Here is a 15924-nt window from a genome sequence, read left to right on the forward strand (position 1 = left end):
ATTATTTTCAAAAGCCAAAGGGAGCCCCATCAGAGGAGTCAGCCGCGGGTTGCACGTTTACTCCTTTGCATTTGTTCTCCAGTTCTCCTACAATGACCGGGATGGGAACCCTGTGCATGTGGTTCAGCTGACCTTCCTGAAACTACTGAGCGCCGTCGCCAAGCAGAGCTTCACGTACACCTGCCAGAACTCGGCCGGCTGGTTCGACGCCGCGTCCCGCTCCTACCAGCTCGCCCTGCGCTTCCGAGGCAGCAACGATGAGGAACTAACCCGAGCCAAAAGCCCCTTCATTTATGCAGTGCATGATGGATGCCAGGTCAGTTCCAAGGAATCACTTCAAACAATTGGCATTCATTAGACAAAATGAATAAATTCTAACGGCGGCTTCCTTTTTTTTTTTTCTCTTCAGTTCCGCAAAGGTCAGGAAAGGACTGTTTTACAGATCGACTCGCCCTCCGCAGAGCTGCTCCCTATAATGGATGTGGCTCCGGCAGACTTTGGAAACAACAACCAAAAGTTCGGATTTGAAGTTGGACGAGTATGCTTTAACGGTTAACGCTGTTCAAACAACACTCGAAAAGAGACAACTTTTTAACACAAAGCAACTGAACTATTACCATTGTCCCGGCAATATTTATTATATTACATTCCCATTCGTGGTGAGATTGTGGTACTTTATTTAAGACTTTTCAAGAGCCAATGAAATAGGCACTACGGCTTTACATCAAGAAGAACAAGGCGGGGACGAGGACATCAACCATATGGAACAAAGGTTTTTTTACCAAAGGGAAAGATTTCAATTAGATATATTTCGGTGTTTTTCTCCCACTGCTTAAGTTTGCTGTAATTGATCTCCTACGATTGCAATGACTGAATGAGATGGATTTGTACGATTGGGGAAAAAGTGCTGTTGCTTGACTAGGATTTTATTTTTCAGACCACGGATGAACTGGCCACCTACCTAATGATTTCAGGGACGGCTGCAGGACAAATCAGAGATATTGTCACGCTCATTTCCATGTTCCTGTTGCACAGTGACATTTGAATAGCTGTTTTTTAATCACCGTGGCATATGAATGCCATACAAGTGCCATAACTAATTTTCTCAGTGCAGGAATGATAAATTGTCCTTTTTACCCTTCAACTGCAGTTTTCTCATTGAATTAGCTTGATTAGTATTCAATGGGTATATCTAGCAATTGAACCAGACACTTACTTGAAAGGATAAGGTTGTTTCCTCCTTGATAAAGAGCTTCGTGAGCCCTCCAAATTCTCGTGGAGAACTGTACTGTAAATGTCACGCTAACATGCCTCCATCTGTGGTATGCTCTCGATATGACACAATTTGCCTAGGTTGGGGTATTCCACTGCAAAAATTAAAACCACGCTCAGTAAGATATTCACTAGTTGTAACCAAATTTCTTAACCTAAAGAGATATTCCGTACATCTCTTTAAAAGCTGCTGATGTTTGTTTTTCCTTGTTTTTTTTTTTGTTTACTCAGAGGTTTATTTTTGTCCTCTGTGCTGTTCATATGTTTAAATTTAAACACACTTTTGGTTTTTCATCTGATATACTTTGTTCTCCAAGTGGTGCTATGAGTGTTATTATTGTGTCACTCAATGTTTTGCTCTCTGAGCAGGATTAGGGGAGGGGGGGGGGTTTATTGCTCTTTCAGCAGCAAAACACTCTCAGAGGCTGAACTAGTTCACTGTAGTTTTTGCACATCTCCTGGCTGATTGTGACATTTTCAAAGAGCCAGTGAAAGGCGTGTCTCAGAGCAACGTAGTAAATGTGTTAAAGGGAAACTCCACTCTTGAGCTGAATTTACGCTGTGGTGTTGATAATTTTGTACAGTGATTACTGTTAGGAAATATATGAACAATGATCTTACATCGAAAATTTTGTGAGGGAGCTGTCTTTATAATGAAAACAATTATAAAAAAAAAAAAAACTGGGAAAAAGAAAAATGCCCTCACATAGCCGCAAAAAAAAAAAAAAAAAAGCACCATGGATGGTTTTACGGAGTCATCGTTGTTATTCCATTATTCCCCGTCTGTGGAGCTGCTCCAGCGTGTGTTTTAGATGAGATTATTACCACAGTCTGTCTTCTGCATGTCGGCTTAAGCGGAGTCCTGTTCAAATTAACAAATCGAGTGAAGAAATGTTACAGGAATAACATGATGATGTAAATTCCCTTTTCATGGTTGATTTTCCCTTAAGCAAATAAAATCTCTCTCTTAAAGCACTACCTCCTCCAACTGTAACAGCGCATCGTGCATTCAGCGTATGTGATTTTATTCTTCACCACCGACAGTTCACTTTGTCTCCTAATAACTTCAGACCCCAGAGAATGAACTCTGCCGCTGTCCCGTCCCTTATGTCCTGAAATGTAAATGGTTTGTGTCAAAGTGATTTGATATACTGTACAGTTATTCCTTAGGATTTTATGAGCGGTAACCGGTTGGATAAGCACATGTATTTGTCTCAAATTAATGCTTCAATAAAAAAAAACAACCAACAAACCCTTCTTGTATATCAAAACGCTCCGATGACTACAGGTTGATGCAGCGCTCCCGAAGGTTTGCGCCTCACATTTCGCAAACACGGGTGTTTCTCCATCGACTGCGACCTCCATAAACAAGCATGCGCACGTTGGTCTCCACTAACTGCTTTCAGGTTAATTCGATAAAACTAGCCTCGTTTCCATCTTCCGGAGGAGAGGCGGGGGCAGAGGGGAGAGAACGATGGGAAATGAAAACAGAGGACAGATCATTTCAGCCATGTGGAAGTTTTGTAAATGCAGATGGGATAGTCTGAAAATTAATAAACCCGTGGCAGATGCCTGGTTATCTAACTTTGAATATTTCCTGACTTGTCTAAGAGTTCTATCTTCTCAAATACACACACTCTCTCTCTGCTGGCCTACTTACCTACCAGTACAAACACACTTGTAATAATTGCTTTCTGCTTTATGTGTGCGTGCTCATCTACCGACAGACACACACACACACACACACACACACACAGACACGCTAAGCGCATTGCCGATTCTTTTGCACATATTAAAGTAAGGTGCTCATGCCCGTTGGGGCCCATTGTTCAAGGTTACCGTCAATGCTAGAATAAAGGTTACCATGTACCGGTAATCCTTTTCTCCTCTCTGCTCTCTTCCACACAATTGAATTTTAACCACACTAAACTCTTGACCAGGAAAGGTCATCTGTTTTCACTACCTCAGACTAATGATCGTGCAAAAGAAAGAGCAGAGTGACTCTCAAAATGGTATTTCTGCCACGCTCTGCCCTTTTCCCTTGCTCGCATTCCACCCTCTCGCGCCCGCCTTGGCATTGTAACTCCGAATCCTAACATTTCTTCTGCAGAGAGAGGAAACATACAGATACCATCAATGCTGTGCTACTTACATCGATGCTCTCTTTGTTAAATGTGGCGAAGCAATGAGAAGAATTCTCCTCTTTGTCAGTCTTGCGGCACAGCTGTGCGCAAACTCCGAGAATTTGCTATACCTGAGGAAAATTATTCTTTATAAAATGAAAACGGGTGACCACAAATTTAAAGTCTTTATGTCTTTACAGCATAGCCTTCGTCCAAACCTGTTCGCTTTTCACATCCACGTCTTCGGGGTGGACCATCAGCATTTGTCCACGTACTAAGTACAGTGAATAGCTTCCCCTTGACTTTTATTGGCTCTGACAGCTGTATTATTAGATCTGATTAGATAGATTAGATCTCTGGATGATGCCAGAGATGCATCTTGGACCCAATTGTCTTCTGTCCATCGCTGACCCCGTCGGCCATCGATCTGGGGCTTTGTCACTTAGTATCACAAGCGAGTAAAAATTACATGGAACCGGGAACTAAACATTAATTTAACTCATCTTTGGTTTGGACAAGATTCTTGAGGTGCACTAAAAGCCAGCGAATCAGCATGCATTTGATAACATGCCCTGCAGAAAGCCTCCCAGCTTCTGAGCGTTACAGCTTTTCCAGCACGGATCCAGAAAACTCCGACTTCGGCTGCTTCATCTCGCTTGCACATCAATCCTCGGCATATTGTTTCTGCTCCGCTGCTGCGTGCTAGCTGGGTCACTACCTTTATCTTTAAATACCTGGACTTCAGTGACTGAGGTTGTCATTTTCCTCCAGGGACTCGAAGTAATGTGATTCTACTGATTTGCTTTTATCATTTTGGCCCGGACAAAAGTTGCCCCATTTTTTGGCAATGAACCCCTCGGGCTGATTCATAACTGTTTGCATTAGCAATATGGCCTCATACAATAACCTGAGGCCTAAATTGACATCCATCGCTGCAGTTTCGTCTGATTCACTCCACGGGAACTCTCCACACTTTAATTTTTGGTCTTTTAGTTTGGGTCTGTTTTTTGCATTTTAAGTAATTCTGTTACATTTTGCATTCTCGAATATCGGCGAATTTCCCCTTCCAACCACATGGAACACAAAACTGAGAAACCACAGCAGACGTTTGAATTCTCCCAGCAGTTACTGGCAGAACCTGAAAGAGAACTACAATTCAAGCTTTAATGCTTGAAGTCACAATTTGGTAACAATAGCAGAACGCTGATGTTTGAAGCAGGCTGCAGAGGGACATTAAAATACATCCATCACATATTGTCATTAATTACATTTTGCTGCTTGTGCACCCAGAACTTGCAGTGTCTTTCATGGCATCTGCAGCTTAGAGCAACTGAAGGACATTTTTGCTTACATGAAGTGTAAACGGTATGTAATCAAGTTGGTGGAATTAAAAAGAAATAAATAATTGCAATTTTCCATGCTACTTGTTTTTAGGCGCCTGAAAATGTGTAATGACTAATTTCAGTTGTTTGCAAGGAAGCTGCGGTGCTAATATGTCCCATAACGCTCCAGCGATCTTGTAATTGACTCAAAACTTCCTTGACCTTCCAGGCGGTCTAATTGATGGATTGAATTTTAATCGGACCATTTCTTTAATCCCAGGTGGTTATGTGTTGCCCGAAACTGTAAATTTAATTACATTACACAAATCTGATAATGCGTTCGAACTTTATCAACAGCAAGAGAAATAAATAATGCAAATTGTGCTGCGCTGTAAACGCATCATTAACGCAACTGTCGTAAGATACGAGAATATCCATGAGTTTCGTACCACTTGACGGTCAGCTCTGCCATTCTAGTCCGGGGAGAATTTGAGCGCGAGTCACATTTGGCATTGATGAGTTTCTTTTTAGGCTCAAATGCACTGTAACACAAGTCACAGGCTTCACAATCCTTCACAGCGGCACACTGTCTCTCTTCAAAACTGCTTTTCCCATTCCTCTCTTATCTCTTCTTTCTGGCTCCCCCCTCTTTTGTGCTCTTCCCACATCTCCGTCTCATTATTCTGGAGCTGAAAATGCTAGATATGTTTGTTGTTTGTCGGACTGTCGGGACTCTCTCGGATTCTTGTGTTTTTCACCGCCCTTAGCGTTTCGTCGGTGACAGTGATTTTAACTAAGCCGAACTCATCAGAAGTCACAGTTCGGGACGGGCAAATTAAACAGACATTTCGGTTTATGAAGGAGACGCGGCGGGGAATTCATCGGAGGGCGAGTGGGGCAGTTCCATCGGTCGCGACACATCCACCGAGATCAGGGAGTAGTGTCAATGCAGATAACGGCAGATATTATTTTCCACATCACTGATGTATGTATGCGTCTACAAGCTCGCACCCAGTTCAGCATCTTGCACCATGTAATGACTATAACTCGTATCATGTCCCACTTATGCTGAACATGCCCTTTGATGTGTACTTCTGTACGTGTGTTTCTGCACTCATGAACATTTCCAGCAGAGCGGGGGCACTCTTATTAGTGTGCATGCAAGCGCCTCTCCTGCCAGGTCCCAGCCACAGCTCCTTTATCTCACGAGAGGTGGGGGAATAATTTTCACAGATGCCTTCTCCATCAAAAGTACTTATCGGCAAAGCTAACATTAGTAAAGCAGTTTAAAAAATGACTTGAAGGTGAGGGAGGGTAATAGAAATACCCGGCGAGTGGACAAAGAGATTGGTGACACTACGGGGACACAAAGCCCTGTGTGTCTGAGAATGTGGCGAAGAGCCAAATCAAACGCACAACATGAGAACACCCTGGCCGCCGACAACACACACACAAACACACGCACACGCAGAACGCTAAATGTGTTATCTGCTCCAGCCCTCAGCATCTGCTGCCACAATCGCTACAGTTACGCCATCCTGACACAATATATTCCTCTCTAACGACAGACTGGTTGTCCTGCAAGCTCTCTCTCTCTCTCTCCGCTCAAGTAATCAGCGGTGTGTGTTATTCACCAGAGCGAGCGAGAGAAATAGGGTAACAGGAGAATGAGTAGAACGCAGGACGGTGCAGAAAAGCAACCCTTACGTATGTAGTTTTGTGCTATCGGAGTCAGTCAGTGAAATAGAAACGCACACAGCGGCTGATAAATCCAAAGGTGACAGTGTTATGTTAAGGTTGTAGTGATGTGTGGGTAGCTAGGCCGAGAGGAAACGGGGGTTAGTATCGACCGGAAGGACGGGGGGGGGGAGAGGTGGGGTGGTCGGGTGTGATGGTGGCAATGATTGATTGGCAGCCAGGAAAAAAAAAATACTCGCAATGCTGGGTGGACTTGGTTTGCGCACATTCCGCTTGAGTTGCCAAAGGCAAGGCTTCATTTAGGGGAAGAGACTATTTTTCGCTACATCTCCATGGCCAACAGCTAGACACGCCTTCCAACGAACCGCCCAGAGAGAGTGGATTGCCTTTGATTACTTAGATAAGGAACAACACTCGAAAAAGAAATCCAAAGTGGCTGCCAGGGGTAAGAGTGCTGGTCATGGTTCAGCGTAGGCAATGATGGGGAAAAAAAAACAAAAAAAACATACCTGTCCCCTCGATAAGGACATCGACTTCTCCTCCAGGGCGGTCAAAGTTCCACGTTCACGTCCAATGCAACACCGTTTAAACCATTTAGGTCGATTGCGACCCACTCTGTAGAGTCTGTTTTTGTTCGGTGTTAATGTTGCTCATCTGACAACAGGCATCTATTTTAAAGTGAGCACGACTCTACGTTTATTGTATTCACATCAATGAGTGCAGGAGTTGCCATTTATTTAACTTTGTACTGCTTCTAGCTTTTATTATCCTGTCATCATCTCATTTAAGCACTATTTGTTTAAGAAGGTACACTTTAACCGGAAATCCGTGGAAATGGAGGTAATAAAAATTTGGTTAGAAGGACTGTGCAATAATAGAAAAGGTACAACGTCTATGTTTTCAACCAGTATTGCTTGTGGGTAAAAAAAAAACAAACAAACCTCATATCTCACCATATAAATGCGACAATGCTCTCAATGTACAAATACAAAATTTAATTTGTTTACATCATTTCAAGTTATCCTCTTCAAATACAATGGGGTTCAGGCCTGTGTCGGCTCTCAGTTTCACCTCTAGTCATGACTCTGATTCATTCTCGGGTCTGATGAACTATTAATCCCAGGCCAAAAGCCTCTTTGCAGGGGCCAAAACTCTTTATGAAATTAGTTTATGTCCAAAAATGTAGACGTTCATCGCAGATCACGATCAGCCCTGGAAGTATCCCTTTGAGTCAGACTGCAAATGAGTGACATAAGTGTAGTTTCTGCAAATGTGGCAACTGCAGATACATAAATGAAACAGCATACAGGACAACTCAAACCGTTTACATTTGCTCTCCCTGACAATGTTGAAAAATCCTGAAATCATGCAGAGTAAAAAGAGCTCTGTGTGTGTGTGTGTGTGTGTGTGTGTGTGTGTGTGTGTGTGTGTGTGTGTGTGTGTGTGTGTGTTTGGGGGGGGTGTTCTCATGGGACTGAAGTGACATAAAGACAGGTGTTGTCGTGGAGACATTTTCTGTATAAGAGATGCAAAGAAAGAACAACAATGATACCAAAAGCTTTGAAATACAGAAATGAGGAACTACAGAGACATCTGGTCTGGTTGCCTTAAACAAAACTCTGCAATCCCTTCAATGCAGAGCTCAGGTCTGGCTTTGTCTCCATTGAATTCGTACATGGGCTCTTAGACTGTCTGTAACCCATAATAGCTGTACTCATTATTCAGACATAGGTGACATTATTTTCTAAAAGCTAGTCATATCGAATTTTGTCACCTGAAAGAACGACACACAAGGGCTCCAAACTGGGTTGTTTATGAGCTTATTGTAATAAATGCATTCCAAGGACAGGTGGGGACTCCTGATTAAGCAGAATTAAACATATTTGGTGGCTTTGAGGGGGTAGATGCTGTGCAAGAGGGCTGGCTAAAACTCCTGCTTCAGTTCAGAGAGGCACTGCATCAGGGCGATCTTTTTAATGATAGATGGTACTGTTCACTTCCTTGAAACAGCTACTTTGGGTTGCTGAAAGCCCCGACTTTTTTGCTTGACTTGCTTCGGATGGAGTAATATCTAAATGGGCAGTCGGGGACAGAACCTTCCTGAAAGAAAATGACTTGATCCATGCGATGGTGATGGCTCTAAATCCTTGAGAAGTTCCATCCATACATACATTTTAAGTACTGTTTATGCAGCTCGCAGCTCTTCCTCGGTGCTGGAGACGGTCCCAGTTCGCTTCGGGTGAAAGATGGGCAGCACATTTCGGACCTGTCGCCAGTCAATTACATAGCCGAAGGGTTGAAACATACAATCATTCCCTGCAATGCCACAAGGAGTTGTAGGGACAAAAATCCTGGCGGGGGAATAACAAGAGGATTTCCAAGTCTGGGCAGCGACTTGTCTGGAGACTAAAACGCATGCAAAATTTGACACTATTGTTGTTAGCAGTGTGTCTGAAGCTCCTCGTGTCTGTTGCCATCAGTTACCAGTGGGAAGTGAAAGCACACTGATTGCAGCACAGAAACAGAATCCCAGCACAAACTTTGCTTTAAAGCTGAGAAATGTTACCATTATGATTATTTACCGGTGGGAAAGTGACAACAACATTGTTCTCCCATGGTTCTTCTACTCGGACATCAAGAGGAGGCGTTACGATCGGCTCCCGACACCTCAGCCGTTGTGGCCGTCATAGAAATCACCGCTCGTTTCCCCGAGGCTCCATGCAGGAGCAGCAGAGGTGTTTTTTTTTTCCTCATTTCTAGCCACCGAGAGAAAGTAAAGCATGACCAGCAAAGATATTAAGTCTCTTAAGTTTTTCATGACGTTATGCATGAGTTAAGTATTTCACGGGCTGCCTCATCTGAATACCTTTTCGTGTTTCTAAGGGCTCCTGAACAGACACATCAGACAAAAATGGCTCGAAGATGTGAGGTGTCCTTTTTTCCTGGAAAGCACGACATTGCACTTCCATTTGTTCTTTTTTTGCTAACAGATACTGGAGTCGAATCAACAGTTTCCATCCACTTTGACCGTGTGTTTGGTCAGGGTTTGCGGTCCGGAGCAATTCGAAGAATGTCTGCAACTTCAGTTCTGCTGGAGTATGTTTTTGAGTCCAACAATCACTTTTGCTCTGCTTTTCAGGTTGCCAAGAATAAAACTCCAGCAAGTTTGGAAACATATGACAGCTCACTTTAATCAAAAGTCTGCAGATCGCAGTTTTGCTGTCAGGGGCCTGAGATACCGTGGTCGTTTGGGAATTATCTGCACATTCCTTGGCATAGTGAGAGTCTGTGTTGAGGACACTGATAGAAGTGCTAAACTTTCCCACCTTTAGCTTTGTGCTCTGTGGATGTTTGAGAATCAGCATTCATATACAATAGACGCATACCCTCAAAATCCGGGTATGATGGAAAAGGTATCCTGTAGTTCAGGGATTAAAATTGCTAAACCATGGAATTCTTCCAAATTCAAAGCCGGATTCAAGCTGAAGACATTGTGTAAATTACTTACACTGATCACGAAACAAACTTAGGCCTAATTGTAGAAAAAGTGACAAAGGATGGTCGGGAATGCGTGGGTTGTACAGGAGAATTTTAACCCAACTCGGATGCATCAACAAACTTTTGAATAATCTTCAAGGGGGAAAAAAAAAGTCTCTGCTCTCGTCTGTTAGCAGGAATTCCTTAGAGTGAACCTCCATTAACATGGGAACCCGTGTTATTCGCTTTGATGCTTTTTGCCTCGCCTGGAATCGGTAGTACATGCGGTGAAAAGGTTGCAGCGCTTAGTCACTGATGGACCAGGTGGGCTTCGGTCTTTGGGTTTCGCTTTGCCTTCATGTTCGGGCACTAAGCATTTCACATTTAAGCGTCTGACTCAGGTCAAGAGGTAGCTACTGTAACTACGGGGATCACCATCTCCTTGATATCCTTGTCAAGTTCAGATCCTAAGTTCATATGCCATTACGGGGATAAATTCGGGGCAGTGTTGGCAACTCTTTTTTGATGGGTGCCAGGAAGAGACCTGTGAGAGAAAGCTTGGCTTGGCTTCGTTGACGTCAGCCAAAATAATAATTTTAAGATGAGAATTAGGAAGCAAAGACTAATGGGAAAAAAGAGACTTTTTGCCACACATTTATGAACGTATTACCACCTTTTATTGAACCAAATAAGCTCACCGGCTTGAGAGAACAGGTCCACAAACAGCTCTGGAACGGTTGCCAGGGCAGAGAGCTGTGGTTGCCTGTAGTTAACCGGTCCAACCACTCTAGATAAGGACACCTAAATTTCACCAAGAACTGCTGGGTTACAGTCACACATTTACATCTCATATTCAATATGGGAATAAGCTTCAGATTATAAATTGGCTCAGTCAAAGGGAAATGATAAACCTTGATTAGCTTTGCAACACAACTTTATGTGTGTGTGTGTGTGTGTGTGTGTGTGTGTGTGTAGTGGGTGAGGGGGAGGGCTCACAAGAGAGAGTGCTAGCTGCATGAACCAATCACTCAATAGAGATGATTTTTCCCATAAATCATCGGAGGCAGCCAGAGCGAGGGCAATAAAGAGACAGAGACTAAGTGATTTTGCTGTGGAAGTACTCAGACCCTCAGTTAAAAAGCCAGGGAAACGCTGGACGCTCTCTCGGTGGTTTTGAATATCTGGGAATGCTCACGTCCTCTCCACCTGGGACCTCATCAACGACCATCTCCTCCCCAGTGATTTTCTCTTTTCTCTGCTTTGCTTTCTATTGGCCTCTTGAAGTGATCAATACTCCCTGTCCCGTATCTCTTTCTGTAGCTGCACTGACACATTTGTTATTCTATGAAAGATAATCAGATGTGACAATGTTTCATGGGCAGCTGGAGACTTTTCATAAATCTTTCAAGGCGGGGGTGAATTGCAGATGAAGCACGTAAGCTAACAGGGTGACAGACAACGGTGAACCCGGTGTTCAAAATGCTCATTTAGTTTTTAGTGAAATATTGAGAAAATGCACTACATGGGAGGAATAGGTGCCTAAACACATTTTTCCAAGTCCTGAAAAACATTGTTTAATCTCTAAATCCTTTGTATCGAAATAGAGAAGCCCTATTACTCAGTCACCCTTTTGGAGGATAATATGCACTTTACCTGGTAATCGGAACGGGGATGGCTGAATTAAGCTTTTATGTTTCACAGTAATGAGTACAATTGGGCCTGACTCTGCTGCTTTTCAATAATTCACAACCAACCTTAGGCATCAAGCAATATTCTGAATTTTCAATTGAGAAGTAGTCCTGCAGTTTTATCACACACACACACACACACACACATATATATGAGTTTGTGTGTGTATATATAAATGTATGCACACATATATATGTAGAGAGAGCGATGTATATGTAGATGGTTAATGTGAATGAATATATAGATACAGTGTAGATACAGTATATACTACAGATTCGGAGTATATATAGCATACAGGACTTTCTCAGAAAATTAGAATATTTTGATAAAGTTCTTTATCTTCTGTAATGCAATTAAAAAAACAAAAAAAAACCTTTTTCATTATATTCTACTATTTGAGATAGGATTTTGAGTTTTCTTAAGATGTAAGCCATAATCAGCAATATTAAAATAATAAAAGGCTTGCAATATTTCAGTTGATTTGTAATGAATCCAGAATGTATGACATTTTTGTTTTTGTAATTGCATTACACTGCAGAACTTTAGCACAATATTCTAATTGGTACTATGCGATAGGAGACTATCAGCCAGAATGAAAGAAAAGGTGTACAAGGAAGTGGCGAGACCAGCGATGCTATATGGACTACAAACAGTGACACTTACAAAAGGACAGGAGGCAGAGCTGGAAGTTACAGAGATGAAGATGTTGAGTTTCTCTTTGACCAGGACGGATTGGAAAGAGTCCATCAGAGGGAGAGCACGTTAGATGTTTTGGAGAGAAGGTCAGAGAAGCCAGACTGAGAAGTTTCGGTCACGCACAGAGGAGGGATAGAGAATACATTGGTAGACGGACGCTGGAATTGGAGCTGCCAGGCAGGAGGTCTCCAGGAAGAACAAGGAGAAGATTTATGAACATAGTGAGAGAAGATATGAAGGTAGTTGGTGTGAGAAAGGAGGCTACAGAGAACAGGGTTAGATGGAGACGGCTGATTCGCTGTGGTGACCCCTGAAGGGAAAACCCAAAAAGACAGAAGATTCTGTACAAACAAACAAACACATATATGCGTACATCATTATAAACATGTATGTGCAGTATGTTCTTTATGCACCGTGTTTGCTGCATATAGATATACATGCATATACACACATGCAAACACAGACGCAGTTATATACGCATTTAAACACCGTGTACGTTATTGCTGAAACTCCATGAACACGCAATGTACTTTAACAAAGCGGTTGCACAGTCAATGGTAAATGACTTTACCCTCTCTGTGTGGAGTGTCTGTTTGGCTTTTCTACAGGTTTTCCAGTTTCCTCTCACAGTCCAAAAAAAAATGCAGAAGGTTAATTGGAAAAACTGGCTCAAAATTGCCCGGATGTATGAATAAGGAAGCGAGTGGTTGTTTGTCTCTCTAGGCGGCCCTGCGATTGACTGCTGACCGGTCCAGGGAGAACCTTGCCTCTCGCCCAATGACAGCCGGGATAGGCTCCTGCAGCCCTATGACACTGAGAGCAGGATAAGCCGTAAATAATGGATGGATGGATGGATGGACAGATGGAATAATGGCGATAAATAAGAATAAAGCGCTTTCTGTCAAAGTGCTGTACAGACAAGAAGAAATGAGATTAAGACAAATGAAATAAAGAATCATTCATTTATTTTCCATCCCATTTATCCTTTAGTCAGGGACACGGTGGAGCCAGAGACGACAAACCAATGCACGTCTTTGAATGACAACCATGAAGAAAACAAACCCACAAAGACGCAGGGAGAACATGCAAACTCTACACGGAAAGGCCATCCTGTGGGAATCGGACCGGGAACTGCTTGGTGTGAGCCAGAGGAGCTAACCCCTGCGCCGCCTTGCCACCTATTATACTTGAAAAAAGAAATGTCCAACCATGGCACGAGATCAAGTGCAATCAATAATAATTATAAGTGAAATAACTGCAAAGGAATGTGCCTCATTATTTTGACACCGGAAAATTCAATGAAGAATCTTTACACAAATAGCAATCTGCCAGAGCTTTCTTGAAAATTCACCATTGACAAATGGTAAACGGTGTCCACTTATATAGAGCTACGACCTCAAAGCGCTTTACACTCACATTCATCATTCACACACGCCCACGGCAGCATTGTTGACAAGCAACATGCTAACTGGACCGTCAGGAGCAACCAGGGGGAGTTCAGTGTCTTGCCAAAGGGCACTTTACCACCGAGCAACAACCGCCCCGATGATATCGCAAAAAAAGTTTTTCTTGATTCAAAGAAACAAAGAGCGATTACAGTGAAATAAACAGTCATTTCTCCGGATTAGACTGTTTGGGGATATAATAAACCGTCAGAAAGGAGGAGGAGTCAGGTTGATGTTTGTGCACAGCCGGCAGCACAGGGAAGACGTCATGTTTATGTTTCGCTTGCTTTTACTATCCTACATACTGTGAAGAACAACAGACATTTATTTAAACACCTAGCTCTCTATCCGACTCCCCGAGGACACATCAAACATCCATTTCTGTTTGAGTCCCAAGTCGGAAATGCGCTGATCGAACGCTTCGCTGCCTGAATAAAGCAGAATCTGCTCTGTTTAAACCGCAAGATTGGAATTTGAATTCTATTGAAGATCTGGGCTCCATTAGGGCCCCATGTGCTCGTTATTTACACGCACGTAGGAGTATTATGGCCATGATGTAGAATGAAGCCGCGCCCGTGTAAGTGAGATTTTGTGTTGATACGAGCGCTCGTACTGCCGCGGCGCTAATGAGAGACTCGGAGGTTTCAGGTGCCGATGCTTTGAGACGGGAGAGGGGGAGTGAGTGACAGGGCTCATGAATAGTGATGGTCGACAGCTGCTCATTAACCAAGAGACTGTCAGCCAACAGCCCTTCCCCTATGTATGTTGTGTACATGTACTTGCACATAAACACACACACACACCGGCATTGGAAAATACAACAGCAAAAGCCAATGCAGATGCACCAGAAACACATCGAAATCGAACGCCCTTCATCCGGGCCCCTTGCGCCTGCTGCACAGCGGAGGGCAAAGCGGCCTTTCTCCCCCCCTGACAGCATTAGCACAGTGAGGCCATTACCTGTGTGCTTCCACCATTCCTGCCGGGCAAGACCCTCACTAAATAAGGAAACGGGTGCCAGATGTAAATTCTGAACGAAGCCCGGGGAGCAAAAGGTGCTTAAGATTAAGGCTGTGACGGTGCCAACAGAAACGGACTCTATTTTATAATTTGACGCTTTGGTGTTGAAGAAACGTTACACCTCGGTTTCACTTTAAACAACCTTGAAAGAAAAAGTTAAAATTCAAACGCAAGGTGACATAGATTTCACACGCATGCTATGTGCGGTGTTATTCTGACAGCGAATGGTCTTTGACGACGAATTTAAGAATATCGCAATAAAGGTGGCATAAAGATCCTTTAAGAATAATTATTCACCTTCGTACGAAGAGGACAGTCATGTAAAATGATGATGTTTTCCCGGTGTATCCGGATAAAATGTAAAATAATGGCAGCCCTTGTTTAAACTTAAGAATCAAGGAAGCTTAAGGTTTCATATCCATTTCTCATTCCCGAAGCAGCAGAGGGGAATGGAGGGCGCAGAAAAATGTAGTTTGCACAAGGACACAACCCAAAACATTAAATTGTGAGGCAGTATTACAGAGTATAAGGAAAGGTATAAGAGTCAGAAAGTAATGTTCTTTGATAAAACAAAAAAAAAAAAAAAAAAAACGTCTGCGCTCAATGACTTTATTTACGTTTGCTTTTTTCTATAAGAAGGTGCAGTAATAACTTTTCACTTTCACTCGTACGCCCACTGACAAGCCCCCTCGGTGCGAACCGCAGCAGCTCGCACAGATTCGCTCTCAGCCCTCTGCCCTCTGTGCATGTAAATTTGCCCTCACATGCACGACACATTATGCAATGATGCAATGTGCCACATAACAAACCAATAAGAAAATAGTGGCCGGGGCGTTTCTTTAAGTCGTGTTTGCTGCTGAATCTAAGCTCCGGATTCGCCCCCTCCCCACCCTCCGGATCTACGGAGCTTGCGATAACAACAGCGCTGATAAGGAGACTATTCTGTACTTCACATCTCCAACCGCTAACTCGAGATCGGCGCATAAATATATCACAAAGTTTCATCTTTTCATCTTTAACAATAAGTGGGCATTGCTGAACATTCTTGACTGGTTTGTGAAAGACTTAAGTGGAAATCCGTTGTTTATTTAACTCAGCCACTGCATAATGTTCTTTCACACGTGGCTTATGTTCGAAGCTTTGCTCAGCTGATGTTTGATCTGTTTGATCTGTGAAATACAA

At 43.0% G+C, this 15924-nt stretch overlaps 1 protein-coding gene across 1 annotated transcript in view; it reads left to right on the forward strand.

Annotated features, from left to right (window-relative positions):
• Positions 1–1973, forward strand: part of col5a3a (collagen, type V, alpha 3a) — a 46577-nt gene extending 44604 nt beyond the window's left edge. The window contains exons 66-67 of the mRNA XM_086175863.1: positions 83–316; positions 410–1973. Coding sequence (XP_086031989.1) covers positions 83–316; positions 410–556 — 381 coding nt within the window. The 3' untranslated portion in view covers positions 557–1973. The remainder of the gene's footprint in view (positions 1–82; positions 317–409) is intronic.
• Positions 1974–15924: the final 13951 nt, after the last annotated feature.

Source organism: Fistularia commersonii, chromosome 28, assembly GCF_037954325.1.
Source record: "Fistularia commersonii isolate RoL2024-O1a breed Wild chromosome 28, RoL_Fcom_v1.0, whole genome shotgun sequence".
Classification (NCBI taxonomy): Eukaryota; Metazoa; Chordata; class Actinopteri; order Syngnathiformes; family Fistulariidae; genus Fistularia; species Fistularia commersonii.